This window comes from Ochotona curzoniae, unplaced genomic scaffold, assembly GCF_017591425.1.
Source record: "Ochotona curzoniae isolate NIBS_2020 unplaced genomic scaffold, NIBS_Ocur_1.0 contig_520, whole genome shotgun sequence".
Lineage (NCBI taxonomy): Eukaryota > Metazoa > Chordata > Mammalia > Lagomorpha > Ochotonidae > Ochotona > Ochotona curzoniae.
This window is the reverse complement of record NW_024466457.1, coordinates 616,969-634,271: the sequence shown is the minus strand read 5'-3', so window position 1 is coordinate 634,271 and position 17,303 is coordinate 616,969. Positions and strand designations below refer to the sequence as shown.

At 54.4% G+C, this 17,303-nt stretch overlaps 1 protein-coding gene across 9 annotated transcripts; it reads right to left on the bottom strand.

Annotated features, from left to right (window-relative positions):
• Positions 1 to 313: 313 nt before the first annotated feature.
• RUNDC3A (RUN domain containing 3A) lies at positions 314 to 8,531 on the bottom strand. Of its 9 annotated transcripts, none has more exons than XM_040989252.1 (11): positions 8,157 to 8,531; positions 5,074 to 5,189; positions 4,609 to 4,757; positions 4,305 to 4,390; positions 3,315 to 3,404; positions 3,122 to 3,202; positions 2,874 to 3,039; positions 2,606 to 2,763; positions 1,898 to 2,035; positions 1,700 to 1,806; positions 314 to 822 (listed from the first exon to the last, which is right to left on the bottom strand). In XM_040989252.1, exons 1-11 carry the CDS (start codon positions 8,261 to 8,263, stop codon positions 680 to 682), a joined length of 1,341 nt encoding a protein of 446 aa, XP_040845186.1. In that variant the 5' UTR covers positions 8,264 to 8,531; the 3' UTR covers positions 314 to 679. The 9 variants fall into 9 exon arrangements, with proteins under 9 accessions (XP_040845186.1, XP_040845183.1, XP_040845184.1 ...); XM_040989249.1 differs by having other exon boundaries at positions 1,898 to 2,059; positions 8,157 to 8,435; XM_040989250.1 differs by having other exon boundaries at positions 4,609 to 4,745; positions 8,157 to 8,413.
• Positions 8,532 to 17,303: the final 8,772 nt, after the last annotated feature.

Here is a 17,303-nt window from a genome sequence, read left to right as displayed (position 1 = left end):
AGCCCCAGTGGCGGGGCGTGGGCCCTTCTGGGTGAGCCTGCTGTATTACTGCCAGGCCATGGAGTCCTGCCCAAAGCAAGAGCTTCTGTTTCAAGAGCAAGGTCTTATTTCACGGGACCAACCCTTGCCTGGCCTGGGCAGGCTCAAGACCAGCAAGTTGCAGAGCACCCCATCTGGGGAGGCCTCACCTCATGAATTCTGAAGGCACCCCTCTCTGACGTGACTGGCTGCAGCTAGACTGCTCCCACGGGCACACAGCCCTGTGCCCTCCCCACCGCCTCCTGCCACACCACACAGATGGGGCCACCCTCAGTCCTCGGCTTTTTATTTGCCTGCTTCACCCCAGAGCCCTGGCTTGTGGGCTGAGGAGGGCGCAACTCCAGAGCACAAACAGGGTTAGGTTGGGCACAGGGGTGGGGGTGCTGAGGTGGGGTTCTGAGTGATGAGGGTCCAGCAGGGAGCTGGCCAGATGGCAGGGTCACCCAAATGAGTGACTGAGCGGCCTGCCCAGGGGCTCCCTGGGGCTTCTGTGCCACTGCGCCTGGGCCCAGCCAGCTTCCCTTGCAGGAAGCCAAAACAGGTGCAGGGCCCTTAACCGGGTGGCAACACTGTCTGGGTGTCCAGGTGAGGGGACTTGAGGAAAGGTGACAGGTGGCCATGGCCCTGCCCACACTGCTCCTCAGCTGGGGCTCAGGGTGGGGCTGCCCTCAGGACTGTCGCTCACCAGGCACTCGCTGGATTTGAAGCTCGCCAGGGACTTGCAGCTGGGAATGGAGGCCAGGGAGCCGCAGAGGCCCAGCATGGAGGGCGTGGGGTCCTTCCCTGGGGAGAGAGCGTGGATGAGGCGCAGCCTGCTTGCATGGGAGCCGGGAGGGTGCTGAAAGCAGCCTGTGGGGCACTCCCAGGAGGTGCAGTCTGCTGGGCCAGGCACCCTGCTCACTAAAGCTTGATGAGACACATGCCACTGGCCCCCACAGTGCCCAGGACACTGTGTTGGAACTGTCAGCTCAGCTTAGTTGCCCCCGAGGTTCATCCTCTGCCTGTTTATTAATCACGCAGGGAGCGCTTGCTCTGTTCCAAGCAGTGGGGGTACAGAGAACGGACGAGACACGGTCCCTGCCCGCATGGAGCTCACAGTCTTGGGGGGGACACAGACAACCACACACAGCGTTGGTGGGGTCACAAGTCCGTAGCCTGCCTTGTCTCAAGACCTGTGGCTGTCCAATACAGTGTGGTTATTTAAAAAAAGAAGAAGGAAAGGAAAAAGGCAGGGTATCCAGGCACGGGGGAGGGGGCGGGCACTAGGATAGGAAAAAACAAGCTGAAGCCAGGGGTGAGTGAGGTCAACACAAAATGCATGCGTTGAAGTCCTGGGCATTCACTCGAAGGGAGCCACTAATTTGGCTCTGAGCTTCCTGGCAGCCAAAGAAAAAGGGGGGGGAACAGTGGTCAGGCAAGCTGTTCACAGTGCGCAGGAGATAACAAATCAGGCTGAAGGACTTCCCGGTCTGTGTACCCCTGAGGGCATTGTGATCCCAGGGAACCCAGCTCACAGACTGGGCTCGGGGAAGGTGGTAGGCATTGGACAACTCCAAACCAAGCTCCCAGGAAGTTGCTAAGGAGGGAAGGGCAGGGCAAGGCCTCGGCCCTTCCTGGGGGAATGCTGTGTGTGTGTGGCGGGGGGGTGAGGGGAGCTCACCCATGGGGCCCCAGGGTTCCTCATCGCGCTTGCCCTCTCCCAGGCGCTGCGAGTCGGAGCTCAGGCTGGCTTCTGCGGACAGCGGCTCCGTGCTCATGAAGCTGTGCCTGAGGCAGAGTGAGGAGCTGGGGTTTGGACAGGGGTCTGCAGCCCGGCTACCCTCCCCCCACCAGGGCTAAGCCTGGCGGGGGGCCTTACCTTCGATATAGCTTGGAGTTGCTGGCGCCCTCAGCCCCGCTGAGCGTTCCCAGTGAGGGCCACTGGTTGACCAGGGGCGTGGTGAGCTCCTTGGAGCCTTGGGCCAGGGGGGCGTGGTCACCAGGGATAAGACCTGTCCTGGGAGGGGGAGAGGGGTCAGGCCTGGCTGGGAGGAGGGGGGACTCAGCAGGTGCAGCTGAGGGGAGCTGGGGGTGAGGCCTGAGCAGCAGGAGGGGCGTATTGTTGGGGCGAGACATCCAGATGGAGAAGCAGGCGATGGCTGGCAGCAGAGGGGGTGGGGACCCTGAACTCTGCAGGGAGGCCCTGAAGAGCAATGCGAAGGCCTGGGGGATTGTTCTGGAAGACCTGGGTGTGAAGAGTTTAGGCAGGAAATGCTCCAGGAACCCCTGGTGGTGAGTGGCGGGGTCACTGTGGGTGACAGTGGGTGGACCGCCTGCCGTTCAGATCAGAGGAGCTTGAGACAGCGGGAGCGGGGCGGTAGTGTGGGAGGGTAAGGAGTAACACAAGAGACCTCGGACGCGGGAGACCCTTAGGGAGAAACGCCTGCCGGTGCTTGTCACCAGCTGCTGTGGAGTCACCGTGGGAACCGGGGAGCGAGTTGGAGGAAGCCTCTGGGTCTTGCGCGGGGGACAATGGGAGGAGATGGAAACTGGGGCGGCTGCGGTCCCGGGCAGATGGCGCACTCACAGCTGCTCCTGTAGCTCCAGGATCACGCCTTCCAGCTCCCGCTTCTCGCGCTGGTTCTGCGCTGCTGCTTCTTCAAGCTGCAGCTGCAGCCGCCGGTTCTCCGCCTCCAGGTCCTTCAGCTGCGACTCACGCAGGCGCACCAGCTCTTCCAGGTAGCCCTGCGGGGCGCCGGCTCAGCTGGGCGGGAGGAAGGGGGCGCGGCTGCAGCCCGACCCCGGTCCCCACCCCTCGCCCAGCCCTCCTGGGTCCCCTGCTGCACCGCGCGCACCTTCTGCGCATAGACGATGCGGAATTTCTGCTCCATTTTGTGCCACTTGCTGTACCAGCTGTCCTCGTCGGTGACGAGCGGCAGGTAGGGGTGCTCGGGTGAGTTGTCCTCGCTCGTGCTGCTCTCGGCACTGTGGCGTTCCTCCTCGTCTGTCAGGTAGTCATAGCTGGCGGGAGGAAGCCGTGAGCATGGGTGGCCCTGCCCCGGCTCTTCCATGGCCGCCCCACCGACCTGCTCGGGCTGCTCACCTCTGGGTGAACTTTAGGTAGGGTGTGTAGTCGATGACCACGGGCGTCTTCCCGTCCAGGACTTCACCCTTCAGACAGAAACTGGGGCAAAGGAGCCATAGGTTGCGGGTCAGTTTGAGGAGGTCGGGCGTGAGGACATTGTGGGGTAAGTGGGTGGGGGCGGGGACAGCCGCCTGCAGCAAACCGACCCCACCTGAAGTCTATGGCGCTCAGGCCGATCAGCATCCCGGTGAGGACGGTGGCTTCCTCCCGCAGCATGATGGCGCCGGAGTCGTAGAACCGCCTGCAGGCAGCCGGAGGGGCCTGGCTGCGGATGTGCGGCTTCCCTCAGGAGCCTCCGCCCCATCCCCAGCAGGACTTGGCAGACCTACTCGTGTTCTAGAGGACAGGTTGGCCCCTGCCTGCTGGTCACTCAGCTGTGGACCCCAGCTCCCTGGGGCCCCTCTTCTCCATCCCAATGGACTGGGTGTAACCTCCTCTGCATCTCCCCTGCCCCCTCCCAAATTCAGAGTCAGCCAGTTCCATTAAGTCTGTCAACAAGTCTTAACTATTAGTGCCTGGGGTCTTGCAAAAACTTATGTAAAATGAATAAGTATCATGAACAATGGCACATGGATTTCAAAATGTTTTACATCAAAATTAAAGTACCTTTGCATGGTAGGTACTGAAAAGCTACACTGAGGTCAGCTTTGAAATAGAGGGACCAGGGAGAGAGTGCAGTGGAAGTGTCAGGCTGGGTGTGGCCACGCATTTTGGGAGATGCCTGCCTAGACAGCATCAGACGCCTTCCCCACGGGAGCACACGACCTCAGCTGGGGACACTGCATATGCAACTCCTGCCACTGTTTTGGGGTCTGTGGGGCTGTGCCCTACAGACAGCCATGACTCAAGGTCAGCAAGTCAAATGACGTGAGGCTGAGGCTTGTCCAGAGATATGTCCCTGGGTATAGCTGTGCCTGCTAGGAACGGTAGTGGACAATGAGGGTGGGTTTAGGTCCTAGGATTTGGCATGGAAGTGATGGGTCAGGTTGCCCAGTGGACAGCAGGGAACCAGGAGGCTGGCCATGTATTCTGGGACTTGTAGTCCAGGGTCTGAGGTTACTGCAGCAACTTGAGCCTGGAGTGTGTCTGGGCCGCTATCATGCACATTGGGACCTGTGGTCTGAGCTGTGAGAAGCCTGACCTGGTGGTCCGGGTGTCCCGCAGCGCTGTGGTGATGTATTCCGACATACGCTTCTCCATCAGCGCCACCCGGATCCATGCGCGACCCTGGAAGCACAGGCGCTGCATCTGCTGCCCCAGCCTGGGTGTGGCCTTCCTGTGGCCAGGACAGGAGGCGAGGGCCAAGGAGCAGGCAGCCCTCACCCCTGCCCCACCCCACACTATGCTCCTGCATTTGCAGGAGCCCCCTCCGCTCCCCTACCCCCGGCGCCCTGTGCTGTGTTCCTGAAGCAGCTGCCCCCGTCCCATGTTCTGCAGGTCCTCACCTTGGCTCGGGCCGTACTGATGTTCTCCATGTTCTCAATGCTGCTCACGCAGTTGTTGGGCACTTTGCTGCAGGCCAGTCGGATGTAGTCCCAGAAGCCCCGCTGCCCATCTGAGCTAAACCAGCTCACTGGACCTGCTGGGGCACAGGCTGAGCCAGGGCAGGGAGGGGGCTCAGCAAAGCCAGGGTCCAGGTCAAGGGGCACCCACCACATGCATAGAGAGGAGCAGCCAAGCACACACAGTATCTCCCCCCAAAACCCATGTGCCATACCCACATGTATGCAAAAGCTAGAGCTGCATGCACGTAGGTGAGGTTTGTGGCAGAAGGCCCCGGCATCTTCCCCATGGATTTCTCTGCATGGCCCACAGCTGGGGTTCAGAGACCCACAGGGTCATCGGAGAGGGGCAGGGGCTCCGATGGGGTTGGGGTTGAGTGCAGGGGCGGAGTAGGGATGAGGACGCACCCTTGAAGCGGTGGCTGAGGATCTGCTCCAAAATGGCCGCAAAGTTCACAAACTCCTCCGAGGAGTCGTCGATGGGCTCCGCCGTGTACTTCTCCAGCAGGGTTTTCACTGAGAACCTGCAGAAGGGTTGGGAGGAGGGCAGTGGGTGTCAGGTGAGAAGGCAGAGGAAGGGGGTCAGGCACAGGGGAAATGTGGGGAACAGGCAACACCGCAATGACTGCAGAGATGCCAGGTGGGAAGCTGGCTGACAAAGTGGATGGCATGAAAGTGACAGCCAGAGGAATAAAGCTTCAGGAGTGAGGACAAAACAGTGGGTCAAAAGAGGAGGTGCCAGTGCCCCTTCTGAGTGGCACCAACGGTGTGTGAGAGCCAGGCTCAGCCAGGAGTTCAATGCCTGAACTGTTTCCTGAGCCTGCTGGAATCAAGTTTCAGTCCCTCTTGGGCAAATGGGGGTCACCTGTGCCCAGGCATGTGAGTTGGCACACAGCACATGGTGCGTAGGCATGCACGGGTGGCCAGGTGGGCCCTCAGCACCCGGCTGCCCCCTTCCCCCTTTCCCTTCCTGGCTCAGCCACCCACACACCAGCTGCCCAGAACCAGATATCACAAGGCTGGGTGGGGAGGGGGAGGTATGGGTGTGAGCCTGACACACTGGCTGGGTGGGAGGAGCATGGGTAGTAAATGCTGAGGGGTTCCAGGAGGGGGAACACCATGCTTTGTCTGCCCCACCCCCGCTTCCTTGTTGTGGGTGGCAGAGCAGGGCCAGGGATGGCAGGGCCAAGAACAGGGGAGCTGTGGAATACGCCAAGCACTGCACCGTGCATACATTGCCTCATCCTCCCTTGTGCCCACCCTCTGATTCCCTTCACCCCCATTTTACAAATAAGGGAACTGAGGGCAGCTTACAGGCAGTCAGGTGGCAGGCCTGATGCCAAAGCCTGTGCACCTGCCACCACATCTTGTGGCCTCCTGCTGCCTGCTGCCATTGCTCCTGCTTTCCTCCATCCTCTGCTCTGCAAGGTGCCAGCACGTGAACACTGCTCCTGAGGCACAGCTGAGCTTGGGCTCTCTGAGGTCAGGGTCAGGCTGCCCTGGGGGAGGGAGTCTATTGCACTCTGTGTCCTTGGGTGCAGCTGGGAATGCCCAGTTTGCCTTGCTAGATGCTAGGTATCGGTTTGGAGCCCAGGCATGGCTGGGCGCAGGTGTCCTGGGGGTGGGCAGGGCACTGGACCACAATGGGAAGGCTGGTTTTGCCAGAAGGCTGCCGGTGCTTAAGACATTTTCTGGGCTTCATTGGGCACCTCTTCTTGGTGATTCCTTCTGGCCATCTGGGCTACCCCCCTGACCCCATGCTGGATTTGGCATGGCTGCTGGCGGCCACAGCTCCTGAGGGTTCTTGCAGAGTGGGTCATCACCTGGGAGTCCCACAGTGTTGTGCAGTGTGTGCCCTGGTAGGAGGTGCAGTGGTGGCTGCGGGTTACCATGGAGACGAGGAGGCCAGGGCCCAGGGGAGCCTGTGGCCTGCTACAGGGAACTGCACTGGGAGCTGGAGGCAAACCATGTGACAGCAATGAGGCAGTGGGGCCTGAAGGGGGTTTCTGAACCTTTGTCAGGGTCTCATTCCCACAAAACTCTATCATTTTTCCCCCAATTCTATGCCCCTCCAGCCTCTCAGTGCTTCTCGCCCTCCTGCCTGGGCCCAGAACACCCTCCTTCCCCCACACAATCAAGAGACCCAGTCCCCCTGGCAAGCAAGAGAAAGGAAAGAAAGCTGAGGGGTCAAGAGCAAAGGGGAAACAGGAAAAACATCACCAGGACGGGGCTGGGGCAGGGTACTGGGAGGGCTCCTCTGCTGTGTGCCACTGCTGCCCTCTGGGGTGCCTCTCCTATGTTCAAGGGGGACGATGAGGTCCCCAAGGCCCAGAAAAGCTAAGATACCACCCCAAGGCCACACAGTCAACAGGAAAGAGCTTGAACTGAGGACAGCCTGGCCGCACCCTGCCACAGTCTGTGGGGCACGGAGGGTGGCGGCCACGGCTGCCCTCATTCCTCCCATCACAGCCCAGGCATTTTCCCAGAGGTCTGCTGCATACAGCTCTGTGCCCGACACTGGGTGAGAAGCAGACGCAGTACGCTTGGGTTTGTGCCCAGGAGCCTGGAAGAAGACGTGGAAGCCAGGAGCTGGGGCACCAGGTGGGCACGGGTTCCCCGGAGGTACAGGCTGGAGGTGCTGGCAAGGGGAGACCAATGAGTGCCCTGCCCTTCTCTGGGAGAATAGCAGCTGAATGGCAGGTGGAGAAGGCCGTCTGGGCCAGGGTCCCAAAGGGAGAGGGGCGTGGGGTGGGGCTGTGCTACCGAAGAGCAGCTGCGAGCCTGGCCATGTCCTGGCCTCCCTCGGACAGCAGTGTGAGTCACAGCTGCTATTGGAAGGACCACTTCCCAGGCCCCTAGAAAGGGGCCAAATCTTTCTCAATCCTGCCACAGCCCCACCCTCAGGGACCGGGATTCTCCTCACCTGGCACCTGGAGACCCAGGCATCTGTAGCCAGCGTGGGGAATGCCCCTCACCCTTCACCGACTGGGCCTGGGGGCTTTGCCGGCATGCCCAGGGTGACCTCACCTCAGGTTACTGCCTGACCACAGAGGTGACACTGACCAGTGCTCCAGCACTTGCCAGGTCTTTTCCCCCAGAAACCCCATTGGAGCGAGGTCAGCCGAGCAGGGGATGGCGGTGAGGGCACGCCTTCCCAGCCAGTAAGTCCCTGTGCCCATCCGTCCTCACCCCCAGCTAGGGAGCCGGCCATCCCCACGCCTCCCGCTAGGCGCAATGTCACTTCCTGGTGCTCACAGGAAGCTGCAGGGCCAATTAAGCCCCTCACCCCCAGGCCCTGGCCCAGGCAAAGGCCTGGCTTGGCCGGGAAGAGCAAGGACAGACTCCCATCCCCTGCCGGTTCTGACCCAGAGGATGTGGGGGAGGCCATGCACGCGCTCCTCCCATCCCCTCTTCCCCTCCCTTCTGCGGCGGCCCTTCTCAGCTCAGGCTCCGCAACCCGCCTGGCCCCTGCCCCGACCGGCGGCGCCCACCTGCACACAGTGATCAGGTTCCTGCGTTCCACGGCCACGTTACGAGAAGATGCTTTCTTGGAGGACAGCCCCAGAGCCATGGTGGCCTGGACAAAGCTTGCTTCCATTCAGATGTGCGGCCGCTGATGCCGCTGCCCGCTGCCCTCCACCCCTCCAGGGGCCCCGGCCCCCTCTCCGGATCACGGCTGGGCACTCTGCCCGCCGGAGCCCCTCGACCCCTCCACGGCCATCCCTCGGCCCTTGCGCCAAGTGCCCGGCCCCCTCGCTCCCTCCCCCGGCGGCGACGCCGAAGCAAAACAAGGCCGGGGAGGGAGCTCTCCGAGGTGCTGAGCCGGCCCGGTCACCCCCTCCCCCAGCAGCCCGCCCCCCTCGGCCGCTGACGTCAGGGCCTCGGGCCCCGCCCCCCAGCAGGTCGCAGACCAATCTGCAGAGGGTGCAGGGTTTGAGGGGCGGGGGAAGGTCCGGAGCCCCAGGGAGGGCGGAGGGGGTGCCTAGGAGAGGCGGGGTTCGAGGGTGGATGGGGGTCCTGTCCTGCACCCCCACGCTTCTCGGCTGGGGCCTCTGGGGCCTGTGACGGGTGTTGATGTCCATCCTTGATCCCCCTCCGCAGCCTGGGGAATGGAGGTTCCTTCCTGGGTCCCCCATCCCGACCCCAACCCCACTGGCTTCCCTCAACGCGGCCGGGCTGCGTTCTGAGAACGCCAGTGGCCAGACGTTGCTAGCTATGGAGCCCGAGGGAACGCACTTCTCCCGGTCTGTCTGTACCCAGGCTGGACCTGACTGCAGGGCCCTGCACAGCCAACTTCCCGTGGGGTGGAGGATGGGCATACCGACTAAGAGCCGGCAGCCCAGCGCCTGGGAGCCACCAGGGACAGAGACGGGAAGACTGAGAGCCCAAGGTCCCAGCTGCTAGCAGAGCTGGTACCCACAGCCACGGTGGCACCAGGGTGACTGGAGGGGCTGGCAGTCAAGCCCTCATGGCCCCAACTGGCCTGAGAGTTAACTCCTTGGCTGCCAGCACTGCTGCATGATGCCATTTACCCCTCCTGCATGGGATCATCTTCCAGAAGCCAGCAAGTCCTGGGGGATGGGCAGAGAAGGTCTGAACTGGCTTCCCTGCCGCCCTTGGCCTCTCTCCTCCAGGCTCCTACCTGCTTCAACCTGCTGTTCAACCTGCTCTAGGGTCCAGCCCTGGCCCAGGCTGGAGTGGAGTGTTACTTTTGGTTGTTGTTGAGCATAAGTTCTCTGCATATTCTGGATTCCAATCCCTTATCAGACAGAGGTAGGCTTTGTAAATATTCTCTCTTAGACTGTGTATTGTCTCTTTTACTCTCTTGCTTTCCTCTTGAGATGCATGCAACTATAGAATCCTTGTAAAGCCTTGATCCATTTGGAGTTAGTTTTTGACAGTATCAGATAAGGGTCAGTTTCTTTTTAAAATTTATTTACAAAAGTTACACATTTGTGTTATCACTGGGTCTGACTCAGACAGCCTCTCAGGAAGGTGTGTCCCCCCTGAGGGCACCATCCACCCATTCACCAGCCCAAAGACCCCCAGAAGGCAATGCTGTGCTTTAGGAAGTTACTTGCTCTGCACTGTGGTCAGGTTGCCACTAGCCTGGTTCTCTCAGCATGCTGAAGCTGAGGCCTGTGGTCAACTCCTGCTGGAACAGCTCCCTCAGCGCCTTTTCTTCCCTAGGATGCTCTGTTATCCTGGCTGCAGGAATCCTTGTGGAAGATGGCTGCCAGCTGGTAAGTGGCCTGGGCCAGGGTCATCTGGTCATGACTAGGGCTGGGCAGGGTGAGAGTTGGTAAAGCTCCTAGAGAGTGACCAGGGCACCCAGTTTCATCCTGTTGCAGGAGGATTGTCAGTGTCCCCAGTACCACTTGCTCAAAATGCAGTCCTTTCTGTGGAGCATGAACTTGACATGCTCAATAAAGCTCGCCGGATCATGCCAGGATTCTTCAGAACAGTCATGCAAAATGGAGTTAGAAGATCATTTGGTTTTTGTGCAAGCATTTTGACAACCATACATAGTTTGTGCACAATATATCCCCCTACCGCACTTTGAAAGCAGAGTCCATTTCTAAGCTGTTTTTTTTTTTTTTTTTTGTAAAGGCAGATTTACAGAGAGAAGGAAAGACAAAGATCTTCCATCCACTGGTTTATTCCCCAAAAGCCTGCAACAGCCTGAGCTGAGCCCATCTGAAGCCAGGAACCTGGAGCTTCTTCTGGGTCTCCTACATGGATGCAGGGTCCCAAGGCTCTGGACCACAGTTCGCTGCTTTCCCAGGTAACAAGCAGAGAGCTGGATGGGAAATGGAACAGCTGGGACATGAGCTAGGGGCTATATGGAATGTTGATGCATGCAAGGAGAAGATTCAGCCATTGAGCTATTGTGCCAGGCCCAAGCTTTCATTTCTTTCATTTTCTTCTCTCTCTTTTTAGGTAAGATTTACTTATTACTTTCATTGGAAAGTCAGATTTACAAAGAGAAGGACAGAGCGAAAGATCTTCAATCTGCTGGTTTATTCACCAAGTGGCCACAGTGGCCGGAGCTGAGCTGATCCAAAGCCAGGAGCCTGGAGCCTCTTCCGAATCTCCAACATGGGGGCAGGGTCCCAGGCCACAAGCAGGGAGTTGGAGCAGCCAGGACATGAACTGGCACCCATATGGGATCCTGGAACATGCAATGCAAGGACTTTAGCCACTAAGCTAACATCCCGGGGCCGAAGCACCTGCTTTTTAAGACTACTTCTGAGGCAATGAGACAGAAAGGCAGAGAGAGGGTGAGAAAGCACTCCCTTCTGCTGGTTCATTCCCGACATGTCCCCACTGGTTGGGGCTAAAATCAGGAGCCATGAATGTCTCCAGGTCTGAGCCAGGAATCAAACCCAGATATTCCATATGGGGGGTATACATTTTAAAAAAGTATTTATGAGCCCAGTGCCATAGCCTACTTGCTAAAATCCTTGTGTTGCATCCACTGGGATCTCATATGGGCACTGGTTTGTATCCCAGATGCTCCACTTCACATCCAGATCCCCACTTGTGGCCTGGGAAAGCAGTTGAGGATGACCCAAAGCCTTGGGATCCTGTCCACTTGTGGGGAGACCCAGAAGCAGCTCCTGGCTCCTGGCTTTGGAGCAGCTCAGCTCCATCTGTTGTAGCCACTTGGGAAGTGAAGCAGCAGATGGAATGAACTACAACAACATGGCATCCTACAGGTTTCACCCAAGATAGGTCTGGGTAGCCCTCAGACCTGACGGCCAGCAGATCAAGAACTCTAGTAGTGGCAATCCGAGTGCCATTTCTTACAGTGTGACAAACAATTTAAGACTGCAGGGGACAATAGTGAGCTGCATATGTGCTGAGCCCGGGGAGAACTCACTGAACTCAGTGCATTGCATCAGTCCCACAGGAAAATAATATCGACTATGGTATTGTATAGGTCAAAATAGGTCCATGTGGCCCTCAGACCTAACGGCCGACAGGTTCTGGCAAGATCAGCGCCACCAACAAGCTAGCTCTATAGAACACCTGGTGTCTCCCTAATCCTGGGACCTGCTCCAACCAGAAGTGGGAGAAAGGTTCTACAGACAACAGTGCAGCGTCAGCACGGTATCACAGGAGGTGGAGAGTGGTGACCCAGGATCTGGGGCTACAAAGACCCAGATGATGGAATTCTAACATAACAACCCAGACATGGAACTTGCTGGCACAACTGACTGCAAACAAAGAGCTGTGTACCAACTGCTATAAGTAAAATCGAACTGGAGACCTGTGGGTGACACAGCTTAGAAACCTGCCTCAGAGAGAAGAATCTGATAACCAAAAGCACAATGACCAAGAGCATAAGAAAAGACAAAGGCACAGTGAATATTACTGAAGATTCCCCTGTAAAGGAGCAAAAGCCTTTGCCAACCTCAGAGTTACCAGGGGAAGACATCAAGAAAATGGGGGATACAGAATTCAAAACTCTCGCTATAAAACTTCTTATCACGTAAATGCATGTAAAGCAGACATTCAAGGAATTTAAGGAACATGTCACACTGGAAATGAAGCAAATGAAAACTGATATATCAGAAATGAAGAACACAGTAGAGCAAATTAAAAATACAATGGAGAGTCTCCAAAATAGAATGAAGGAAGCAAAAGAAAGAATCTCAGGATTGGAAGATATTTCCTATCATCAGGGGGAAACAAACAAAAAGCTGGAAGCAGAGCTGAATCAGGCAAAAAAAAAAATATTTGAGAACTGAAATACACTATTAAAAGGCCAAATGTAAGAGTTATGGCAGTTCCAGAAGGTGCAGAAAGAGAAGCTGGGTTTAAAAATGTATTTAATGAAATAACAAAGGAAAATTTCCCTAATCTGGAGAAAAAATTGGAAAACAACCTCCAGGAGGGGCACAGAACTCAGCAGGCTTGACTAAAAGCGATCTTCACCATGACACATGATCATCAAGCTCTCTTCAATCAAACATAAGGAAAAGATCCTTAAATGTGCACGTGAAAAAAATCAACTGACACTCTAGCTCTGTTTATGATCCCGGATTCCTGCTAATGTGAATCTTGGAAGGGAGCCTCAGAGATGGCCTAAATGGTGGGTCCCTGTCACCCAAAAGGGGAGCCCAGATTGAGTTCTAGGCTCTAAACTATGATCTGACATTTGGGGAATGAACCCACAGATCGACAATAATCTTTGCCTGTGTTGAGTATGTGTGTGCATGTGTGTCTGTGTCTTTCTCAAAATTAAAAGGTAAATACATTTTAAAAAATCAACTGACATATAAAGGAATGCTAATTAAATTCACAGGAGACCTCTCACAGGAAACTCTACAGGCCAGAAGAGAATGGAGCAACATGTTCCAGATTCTAAAAGCAAATTAACTGTCGGCCCAGGATAACATACCCAGCAAAACTTTCCTTTGTCTTTGAAAATGAGATAAAATTCTTTCATAGTAAAGAAAAGTTGGGTGTCTCCCTCTCCCTCCTCTTTCAAGAAGCACCCCACCTCCCGGCTTTCTCTCCGGAGGCGCTTCCCCTTCCCTCTCCCTTGCCTGCTCACCTGGTCCCTTCGCAAATAAACTTTTCTGTCTGAAAAAAAAAAAAAAAGTTACGCTAATATGCCTCTTTCAAGCCTACCCTACAAAGGATACTTAAAGATGTTCTCTTGACAAAGAAGGATAGCTCCCACCAAAACCAAAGGCAAATGTGAAGAACATCCCAGTAAAATAACAACAGAAGACTAAATCAATCAACAACCCATTGTTAAAATGGCAGGACCAAATTACCACCCATTCCTATTAACCCTGAAGGTAAATGGATTAAACTCAATCAAACCTCATAGATTGGTAAACTGGATTAAAAAACAAAACTCATGTATTTGTTGCTTACAGGGGACATATTTCACCAACAAAGATCAGAAGAAACTATATCTCACGGATTTTTATGTTTTTGTTTTTAGTTTCATTTCTTTGAAACAGTTTTTTCTCATTAAATTCTTTACATTTTTTACTTTTTTCTTCCTGTTGTTGATGTTTTTTGTGGCTTTTCATGTAAGGGGATGTACAGTAACTGTGTAATGGAGACTATCATGTTCAGATGTGAGGATACAATGCAGTGTGCATCTCTACTTCCAGACAAAGATGGACTCCCGATGAAACTGTTTACTATATCTTGACAATAGGATGCTGGACTCTCTACCATTTTCCATGCCCGCAATGATGGACATATGACTGTGTATGAAGAATTATACTATAGTAATGATATAGGGGAACTCAGTGAGGGGGGAGGGAATTGGGGAAGGGACAAGGGAAATTCCAGGGCCTATGGAACTATATCATATAGTGATAATAATAAGAAGAAGTAAAAATAAATAAATAAATAAAAAATTTTAAAACTACTTTCTTTCATTTTTTTTTGAAAAAACAAACCCCATCTATTTGTTGCCTACGTGAGACACATTTCACCAAAAAAAGATCAGCGAAAACTATCTCATGGGTTTTGATTTTTTTTGTTAATTTCATCTCTTTTTAATAATCATACTTAGTTGATTAGGGTACAAAGGGTCAAGGGCTGCAGGAAAGTGGGTAAGACTATTGTTTCCACACTAATATCATCATCTTCCCCCCCCCCCCACCCCGTATCTGGGGTCAGGGGAGAAACAAAGGGAGAAGCCCCACCCAGCCTCCCACCCATCCCAGGTCCCCGAGGTGGGGCATGCTCTGAGGGGCCTGCTCAAGCAAAACACTATTTACTTTCTATTTAAAAACAAGAGATCCACACATGATTAAGTGAGAGAAAAACATCTTTTTAAAAAAATGATTTATTTATTTTCATTGGAAAGGCAGATTCTTAGGACAAAAAAATCTTCCATCTACTGGTTCACTTGCCAAATGGCCACAATAGCCAGAATTGAGTTGATCTGAAGCCAGGAGCCAGGAGCTTTGGACCACGCTCAACTACTCTCTCAGTCCACAAGCAGGGAGCTGGATGGAAGTGGAATTGTTACGAACCAGCACCCATCTGGAAGAATGGCATTACAGGCAGTGGCTTGGCCTACACTACAGCACTGGCCCGATATAGGCATATTAACTGTAAGGTCAGCAGTATGCCCTTCAGCGAAGTGCTGGGGATGGAGCTTGTGGCTGGAGATCATTGGCTGCGTGAGCTGGCTTTCTTCCAGGTACCCTGAGGTTAGCAGTGGGCCACAGTCCCTGTCACTCTCTCTGTCTCCCTGCTTTTCAGATAATAATGTAAAAAGGAACCAGAAGTGATCTGTTACTGAATAAATTCTTCTTCTATTGTTCTGTCTTCTGCTTACAAAGTAACACAGACACCCAAACCAGCTTTGGTTCTTCCTGCCACCTTCTTCAGCTTTGCTCCACCCTAAATCAACCTCCTGGGCTTACCCCATTGGGACAGCCACTGTAGTCCATGGAATAGTGATGCTTGCTTCTGGAGTTGAAGATATAAAATGCTTAGGTAGAAAACTGTCCTTGTTCAATAACATCTTTTAAAAGATATATTTATTTTATTTGAAACAGATATATATCTTCTATCCACTGGTTCACTCTCCAAATGGCAGCCATGACCAGAAACTAAAGCCAGGAATCAGAAGCTGAGTCTGGGTTCCCACATGGATGCAGAGGCCAAAACACTTGGGCCATACTCCGCTGTTCTCCCAAGCCATCCTCTGAATTAACAGGGAGCTGGAACAGAAGTGGAGCTGTAGGGGCCTGGCATGGTAGCATAGTGGCCAAATCTTTACCCTGCTTGTGCTGGCATTCCCAATGGGTGCTGGTTTGTGTCCTGGCTGCTTCAGTTCCCTTCCAGCTCCCTGCTTACGGCCTGGAAAGGCGTGGGAGAATGGCTCGAAGCCATGGGATCCTGCACCTGTGTAGGAATCCTGGAAGAAACTCCTGGCTCTTGGCTTTGGATCAGCACAGCTCCAGCCATTGTGGCCACTTAGGGAGTCAATCAGCAGAAGGAAGATCTTTATCTTTTCTTCTATTTGACTTTCCAATAAAAATAAATAAATCTAAACAAAAAAAGTGGAGTTGCTGGGGACTTGATCTGATGTGCATGTGGGATGTGGGCACTGCCGGCGATGCTTTTAGGTGGGCTCCGGCCTTTGCCCTTGGGGCAGTTTGGGAGAGGCTCCCCTGCCTGGCATCTGGGTCCAGGGATGTGTACTGATATGGTGCTGGGAAGATTTGGGGGAATTCTGCACCAAGAATGCTGCACCTGCCTGGCCTATCACCTGTGTGTCTCTTTGTTAAACCTTGCTGCCTCACTTGGCATGACTCTGTTGATTGAAGACAAGAACCTCCTAGCAACAAAACCCACTGAGATCTTCAAACTCCATTGTAACTGTGACCTTGGACAATCCTGGGCTTCAACTGGACACAGTGCCATGGCTATGACTTTTTTTTTAAGATTTATTTTTTTATACAAAGTCAGATATACAGAGAGGAGGAGAGAGAGGGGGGAAGATCCTCTGTCTGATGATTCATTCCCCAAATGACTGCAATGGCTGGAGCTGAGTTGATTTGAAGCCAGGAACCAGGCGCTTCATTCAGGTCTCCCTTACACAAGTGCAGGAACCCAATGCCCCGGGCTGTCCTCGACTGTCACTAGCAGGGAGATGGATGGGAAGTGGGGCCTCCAAGATTAGAACTGGTGCCCATACGGGATCCCAGTGCATTCAAGGTGAGGACTTTAGCTGCTAGGCCACCATGCTGGGCCCATAGCTATGACTTTTGAGAGCTGTACGGAGAATTTGTCTTCTCCCGTGCACTTTGTCTCCAACACTCATCCATCACCTGTAGCACACCTTGCCCTGGGGGGTCCACCAGGGTCTCCTGGGAGTTTGATGCAGAAAGGAAATGGAGATGAAGGGAGGAAACCCAGATGGGATCACAACCTTGGCAGGAAGCCGGGGCTTCTGTAGGCCAGTTGGGGATAGCACAGCCAGAGGAGGGCTCCTGGTTCACTGGCCAGGTGAGACACAGACTTTGTAGGGACTCCTGGTTGCTGGCTTGAGGCAGCACTGAACTGGAGGGTGTTGGTCTTAGAGACAGGGCGCCTTAGCAGAGGGCCAAGCGAGTGTGCAAGCAGATGCAAAGCTAGCTTAGGCAGACAAGCTGAGGAGCACCACCAGCACAGGAGGAATTAGAAGGAAGAGGATATTATTATAACAGTATGGAGGAATTCAATATGGGGGGAGGATTTGAGGAGGGGTTGGGGTAATCCCAGAGCTGATGAAACTGTGTCATAAAATGATATAAAATAAAAATATTTAAAAAAATAAGGAAAAGGAGAGAGGAAGCACCAGGCTGATAGGCGGGGACTGGAGAGCGGGTTTGTCCCAGCTAGCGAGGCTGAGGAGCGTTGCTCAGGGTACCCGTGGGAAAGGGAGAAGGGTGGATGGAGAGGGCTGAGCTATGGTGGAGGGGAAAGGGCAAGGCAATGGCTCTGGGGTCCAAGGAAGATTGGAGTTTTTGTTTTGTTTTTAAGATTTTTTTTTTTTTTTATTGGAAAGGCAGATTTACAGAGAGAAGCAGAATACAGTGACCACAATGGCCAGAGCTGAGCGAATCGTAAGCCAGGAGCCAAGAGGTTCTTCTGGATCTCCCACC